Below are 7,873 nucleotides of genomic sequence, written 5' to 3'. Positions count from 1 at the left end.
CCCTCAAGACCCCAAAGACTCCTGCCCTGACAAGGGCAGTCCACATCTGCCCCTGTACAGCCCTGGTCTAATGAAAATTCCCTAGTCCCTACGCGTTTCTTGGCACCGTCTTGCGCCAGTCATCAGGGGACCTTAACAGTGCTTAGAAGTGTCCAAGTACTACCATGCCTGCCCACAGTGGTGAGACTAGTTTAACTACACAGAGCCAACTAACATGACTACCATTGATAACTATGATATCATATCATAGTTATCAATGGTAGTCATGTTAGTTGGCTCTGTGTAGTTAAACTAGTCTCACCACTGTGGGCAGGCATGGTAGTACTTGGACACTTCTAAGCACTGTTAAGGTCCCCTGATGACTGGCGCAAGACGGTGCCAAGAAACGCGTAGGGACTAGGGAATTTTCATTAGACCAGGGCTGTACAGGGGCAGATGTGGACTGCCCTTGTCAGGGCAGGAGTCTTTGGGGTCTTGAGGGTATTGTTTAGATGCTAATGTAGGGAGAACATTCCCGCTGTACCCTCGATCCTGTTATTTCTCCTGCCTGCTACACTGACCTGGTAAGACCGTTTCATTTTATATCTTTGACGGTTTTAATACTGCAACATGGGTGAGAATTGAATTCACTCCTCTGTGAGTGTTATTTTCTTGACTACTTTATGTTTCTTAAACAGGAATTTATATACTGTGGTAAGGGATCATTTTTTAAAGATATACTAATAAATGTTATGTTTTAAGTATGGGCGTCAGTGCTAGCATATATATCTAAATATTGTCTGTTGCCAGATAGTGTGCCTGAAAAATATAGTATTGGCACCCTATAGCTCCCTCTTGCTGTATGATTTTTCTCATAACCAAGGCCCACCATATTAGGACCCTAATACACTGAGTATCATGCCTGGATGACTAATTGACTTCAGTTCCTTCAATAAACTGTGTGTGGCGCAACGTCAGATCCTTGATGATCTTTTCTTCTATCTCTACCCCTGAGTGATCTTCTTCTTGAGACACGGAGAGCTTTGTTTCTTCTGTGCTGGTTACCACAACCACGTACGCTCTCCGCGTGTCTAGGATGTTTGCCACCACCACCTGATGCCGGTAGGTCGCCAATGCTTTCCGCGCTTTCTCAATTAGAATTTCTGTATCCGTTTCTAGTTTAAAAGAAATAACAAAGGCTTTGGGAGCCCAGTCCTTCACTAAGGGGGACAGCATTTTGGGAACCATCTTCATTGTGATCTGAAAACAGAAAGCTGTGGTTATTGCATTATAACGGTTAAAAGTCAAGGTAAAATCTGCAGTGTATTCCATAAACAGCTAAGCCAGGCTCCCATTTTAAGCCGCACCTCTAGACCTCGCTGTGGATTTTATATTCTCATAGTGAATTTGTGTTTGTTACAATCCCAAATTTTTTCTTCTACACTTTTCTGTTACTCCAACCCCCAGCCACCACTGAGGTTTATCTAATTCCTCGACAACCCCTTTAATGGCATATCCATAGAATCCACACATCCTCCACCTATCTAGAAGTGAATGGAGGGGGCTGCAGGCATGCACGGCCACCTCTCCATTTATTCTTTACCTGGATGTGACGGCCACTAGCCGTCTTAGCAGGTGCGGTGGGGGTCAGGAGATCCCTATTCTGTATATCTGACATTGGTGGCATATCCTGAAAATTTGCTGTAAATGTCTAAGGTGGGAATACCCCTTTAGGATAAAGACACCCTGGCACCTGAATAACAAGCACTGTACACAAATTGTAGGGGCTGGGCTTGGTATTGCTGCTCAGGCCCATTCACTTGAATGAGAGTGAGCTGCTGCCGCTGTACCATGTGACTGTTTCAGCCTCCTGAAACAGCTGGTCACTTGGGGTCCCGAGGGTCAGACCCCCTAAAATAACATATTGATGACCAATCCTAAGGATAGAACATCAATATACAAAGTCTTGGAAAACCCTTCAATTAATATTTATGTGAATTTTAAACTGGAACAACCTGTAATGGGCCGCTGGATGACTGGATCTTGTGCTCCGGGATCTCTGATGCTGGGATGTAGAAGTCTGACACTGCTGCTGCCAGGTAGAACATAGCACTAGATCCTGGTGGAAGAACACAAACGACATTAGATGCTCTAATATGTACAGTACAAGTGACAGGTAACATGACAATCGAAGATGAACTGCAGTTTTATCATACAAAATGCACAACGTGGCAATAGGGTGCTATTATTCTTAGAATGGGCCATTGTAATATATGGGCAAGAGTGGAGGCCCTCCCCATGGCTAATAGAAGGGGGTCTTAAGCAGAGAAAAGGAGAGGGCTTAGATTACATTCACGTCAGCACTAGAGATGAGCGAGTACTGTTCAGATCAGCCAATCCGAACAGCACGCTCCATAGAAATGAATGGATGCACCTGGTACTTCTGCTTTGACGGCGGCCGGCCGCTTAACCCCCCCGCGTGCCGGCTACGTCCATTCATTTCTATGTGAGCATGCTGTTCGGATCGGCTGATTTGAACAGTACTCGCTCATCTCTAGTCAGGACCTGTCCATCATGTAGTACCTCTAAGGGTGCATGCACACTACGTAACGCTGGGCGTGTATGAGAGCCGTACACGCCGGCGTTACAGCAGGGCTGCCGAACACTTCCCATTCACTTCAATGGGAGCGCTCGTAACAGCGGCGTTTACGAGCGCTCCCATTGAAGTGAATGGGAAGTGCTCGGCAGCCCTGCTGTAACGCCGGCGTGTACGGCTCTCATACACGCCCGGCGTTACGTAGTGTGCATGCACCCTAAGGGTGAATTCACACTGAGTAAACGCTAGCTTATTCTGAACGTAAAACACGTTCAGAATAAGCGGCGTCTAAAGCAGCTCCATTCATTTCTATGGGAGCGGGGATACGAGCGCTCCCCATAGAAATGAATGGGCTGCTTCTTTCACTCCGTGCAGTCCCATTGAAGTGAATGGGGAGTGCCGGCGTATACGGCAAGCTCTGCTCATGCCGGAGCGTACACGCCGGCACTCCCCATTCACTTCAATGGGACTGCACGGAGTGAAAGAAGCAGCCCATTCATTTCTATGGGGAGCGCTCGTATCCCCGCTCCCATAGAAATGAATGGAGCTGCTTTAGACGCCGCTTATTCTGAACGTGTTTTACGTTCAGAATAAGCTAGCGTTTACTCAGTGTGAATTCACCCTTAAACTGCAGATAAAAAGTCTTGAAAATCTGTTTTTGTTGTCTGGCAATACCAGGGAGAAAACATCAGATCCCAGGATAGTCTGAGAGTTCTCTCAGCATCTCACGTTACCAGTTACTAGACTACGGTTTAATTGTTTAGTCTGTTTTTCTGGTCACACAATGGATCAAAATAATGGATTAACTAAGGCTAGCATTGGGTGACTGTTTGGGGGCTCTGTCCAGCATTCTACAAGCAGGACTTTTCTCACCACCAAATTCGGGTGGAAACCTGGCAGACCCCATAATAGTCTATAGGGTCTGCAGTTTCCACAGGTAACCACTTGGATCCAAAGAACAGAAACTTGAATACTAGTATGACACTAGCATACGTTCACATTGGCTTCAGCATTAGGGAGCCTTCACACGGAGTAAACGCGCGTGTATTTTTGCAAAATACACGTGTAAAAATAAGACTCCCATTGACTTCAATGATAACTTTTACACATGTAAACATACGCCTGTAAAATGTCATTGAAGTCAATGGGAGTCTTATTTTTACATGTGTATTTTGCAAAAATACACACGCGTTTACTCCGTGTGAAGGCTCCCTTAGGCAGACCACTAGAATAGCGGTTACATATGGAACACAATGCCTATGAGGTTAATCAGGCGTCCATCGCTTTAAAAATGACAAAGAGCTGCAGGACTCTTTCATTCACCAATTTCTGGCGGACATTGTGCCGGAGACCACGGGAGCGGTCACCTTGGTTCACCTGTACCCCTCTAGCAGTCAAGTGTTCCCTTATATTAGGCCAGGTTACTGAACACACCTAGAGGGCTGAGGGCCTGGGCAGCAGCCAGGAGCAGGTGCAGGTAGTCGGATAGTGTACTGAACTCTATGGGCAGTAGTCTGCCCGACTGCTTCATGCTCTTGTAGTCCTGTAAGATCTGCACAATCCCGGGCAGTTGGCTCTGCTCAGCCTCCACTCTGGGAGAACCATCTGTGGGAAGATGCAGCTGTAAAACATCCAGCCAGTTGGTGGCAGCATAGCGGCGGCTGTACGGGAACATGGAGCGGTGTCTATGCAGGAAGATGACAGCATAGCCAGCCTGCAGGAAGTACTCTGCGGATACTGCCCCCCTGTGGCCGCTGCTGAAATTATCCAGGAAACGCACAGTGCGGGACTCCAGCGGGACCTTGGTGCCCCCCGAGGTGATCAGCACCACCCTGCGCCCCTCCGAATGGTGGCCACGGGCGAATGCTTCCATTTCCCGAGCCGCATCCTCCACCGGTACTTGTGGTGGAGCAAAGTCCTGCCGGATCTGCTCAGCTGTATTAGGCTCGGCCATACTGTGCACCGGGTATGAAAACTTCAGGGTAGAGCTGTCACTACAAGTCGGCGTATTTACGTTTACGTCATTTCCTGTTGAGGCTCTAATGTTGTCGTGCCGCCATTTTTGAATTGGGCTTGCCAGACTTACTTTCAGTATTTCACTGCAAACAGCTTCAATTGCATTGAAAATATTATTTGATGCCTATGAAGCAGCAACATTCTTTATTCCTGGTGAGACTACAACTCCCAGCATGCACACTTAGTTGCTTGTTCTTGGAACTCCCATAGAAGTGAATAGCTGGAGTGCTGAAGGTTGCTGACCCCGGGGTACACTGTAGTACTGGCACAGTGTCTCTTATTTTGACAATAATAATAGCAATTAGAGATGAGCGAGTACTGTTCGGATCAGCCGATCCGAACAGCACGCTCACATAGAAATGAATGGACGTAGCCGACACGCGGGGGGTTAAGCGGCCGTCCGCCGTCAAAGCGGAAGTACCAGGTGCATCCATTCATTTCAATGGAGCGTGCTGTTCGGATCGGCTGATCCGAACAGTACTCGCTCATCTCTAATAGCAATACATTCTTACATCAAAACTGAAGTGGGACTGCAAAGCTCCAATGGCTGCAATGGTTTTCATACGGAAAGTATTCAGATCCCTTTAAATTTTTCACTCTTTTTTTTCATTGCAGCCATTTGCTATTTTATTTCTCATGAATGTACATTCAGCACCCCACCTTGACAGAAAAAAAGAAATGTTTCAGGAAAAACTGAAATATCACATGGTCATAAGTATTGCGAGGGGCAAGTATAATCATGTATCTCTATATACTCCATTTTGTTCTATATACTTCATTTTGTATAGGTAATCCATTTTGTATTCTAACACATATACTATGTGGTGAGGTCACTCTGGGTGTGAAGGGATGTAGGCACAGACTTTCTGTAGGTCATTGTTTGTTATCTCCAAGGACCCCTTCACATGGCGTAAGCACTCGTCTCATTCCGAGCCGTACATGCTAGCGTTTCTAAACACTTCCCATTCACTTCAATGGGAGCATTCGTAACGCCGGCTTTACGCGCGCTCCCATTGAAGTGAATGGGAAGTGTTTAGAAGCACTCGCGTGTACGGCTTGGAATGAGCCAAGCTCTTACGCCGTGTGAAGGGGCCCCAAGGGTGCAGTCTAGGAGTAGTCTGGCACCCAGCATGTCTCCTTATCTCTCTTGCCATGATATATATTATCCTATTAATATTTTAAATGTGAAAGTTTGTGAGTTTGGATGTTTGTGGGTTTGGATGTTTGTTCCTCAATCACGCAAAACCAGCTCCACCAATTTGGCTGAAATTTTCCACAAACATAGTTACTACACAGGATTGCGCAATAGGCTACTTTTCGTCACAATAGCGCACCGGATACATAAAAACAGCGCTGTAAGGTAAGCCCTTGACTTACCTTAAACCATTATCCGAGCTCCTGTGCTGTGTGTTCCCTGATTGATCCAGGTTAGTCTGCTGCATGCTTTATATGTCTCTCGAGTCTGTTAGGGTGCATTCACACTGAGTAAACGCTAGCTTATTCTGAACGTAAAACACGTTCAGAATAAGCGGCGTCTAAAGCAGCTCCATTCATTTCTATGGGAGCGGGGATACGAGCGCTCCCCATAGAAATGAATGGTCTGCTTCTTTCACTCCGTGCAGTCCCATTGAAGTGAATGGGGAGTGCCGGCGTATACGGCAAGCTCTGCTCATGCCGGAGCGTACACGTCGGCACTCCCCATTCACTTCAATGGGACTGCACGGAGTGAAAGAAGCAGACCATTCATTTCTATGGGGAGCGCTCGTATCCCCGCTCCCATAGAAATGAATGGAGCTGCTTTAGACGCCGCTTATTCTGAACGTGTTTTACGTTCAGAATAAGCTAGCGTTTCCTCAGTGTGAATTCACCCTTAGGGTGCATTCACACTGAGTAAACGCTAGCTTATTTTGTAGAGTAAAATTACACTTGTAAATTTTGCTATCCCATTGACTTCAATGATATTTATTTACAAGTGTAAAAATACGCCTGTAAAAAATACGCCTGTAAAATGTCATTGAAGTCAATGGGATAGCAAAATTTACAAGTGTAATTTTACTCTACAAAATAAGCTAGCGTTTACTCAGTGTGAATGCACCCTAATATAGTAAAAAAAAACATGTCAAAATATATGAATGGTTTTGAAAAGTGTGTGGCTGTGAGCGCCAGTGAGTGTTTTGTGCGCTCCAAGGCAAAACCGTTTTTTTTTATCCGGACACAGAGTCGGACATGCAGGACTTTGTGTCCGGTTTAAAAAAAAACGGTTTCGCCACGGAGAGCTCAAAACGCTCACCGTCGCTCACGGCCGGACTCGGTCTGAGAGGTTTCTGTCTTCTGCATGCAGAAGACACAATCCTCATAACGGAGACCCAAACGCTGGTGTGAAGCCAGCGTCAGCGGTGTGTCCACCAGACTTCTGCACAACACAAGTGATGGTCCCAACCCCATTTATAAGGAAAGAAATCCCACTAATTAAACTTGACAGGGCACACCTGTGAAGTGAAAACCATTTCAGGTGACTACCTCTTGAGGCTCATCAAGAGAATGTCATGAGTGTGCAAAGCAAAAGGTGGCTACTTTGAAGAACCTAAAATATAAGACAGATTTTCAGTTGTTTCACACTTTTTTGTTAGTATATAATTCCACATGTGTTCATTTGTACTTTTGATGCCTTCAGTGTGAATCTACAATTTTCATAGTCATGAAAATACAAAAAACTCTTTGAATGAGAAGGTGTGTCCTAACTTTTGGTCTGTACTGTATATTCAAATGAATAGAAGACATCAGAAGTATTCTTACCAAAAAAAAAAAAGTTTATCCACATGTACCAGGATCACTGTGACCTCCACCTGCAGCCCCTACATGTCTCTGATATGTTCCAAAATCCTCACACGTACTTCTCAGGACATCATTCCAATATAGATCTTACCATAAGGGCATTTCAGATAATAAATAACTGACTGGACGATTTTATATTCTTGATTTCCTTCAGAGTTAGTAACAGTTTGACACCTCACAACATATCTGCACACAGAACAGTTACCACAAGGTGATGAGCCCCATTTTGGACTCCTATCAGAAAAAATAAATTTGGATACCGGTGGTACATAATGGCTCTTGACCAGCATAATCACTCAAGGCATTGCAGTAGGACAGGGGGCAGATTAAGGGTAGCCACTACCCCCCGACCTGTATTTTTGGATGAAAAGGGTGGTAACTAGAGATGAGCGAGTACTGTTCGGATCAGCCGATCCGAACAGCACGCTCCATAGAAATGAATGGATG

At 45.6% G+C, this 7,873-nt stretch overlaps 1 protein-coding gene across 1 annotated transcript; it reads right to left on the bottom strand.

Moving 5' to 3' along the window:
• Window positions 1–856: 856 nt before the first annotated feature.
• Window positions 857–4,557, bottom strand: PPCS (phosphopantothenoylcysteine synthetase). The gene is made up of 3 exons (XM_075278509.1): window positions 4,010–4,557; window positions 1,995–2,098; window positions 857–1,239 (listed from the first exon to the last, which is right to left on the bottom strand). The coding sequence occupies exons 1-3, from the start codon at window positions 4,527–4,529 to the stop codon at window positions 910–912; spliced, it is 954 nt and encodes a 317-aa protein (XP_075134610.1). The 5' UTR covers window positions 4,530–4,557; the 3' UTR covers window positions 857–909.
• Between the last annotated feature and the right edge of the window lie 3,316 nt (window positions 4,558–7,873).

The sequence above is a fragment of the Leptodactylus fuscus genome, chromosome 6, assembly GCF_031893055.1.
Source record: "Leptodactylus fuscus isolate aLepFus1 chromosome 6, aLepFus1.hap2, whole genome shotgun sequence".
Classification (NCBI taxonomy): Eukaryota; Metazoa; Chordata; class Amphibia; order Anura; family Leptodactylidae; genus Leptodactylus; species Leptodactylus fuscus.
This window is presented reverse-complemented; position numbering and strand designations above follow the sequence as displayed.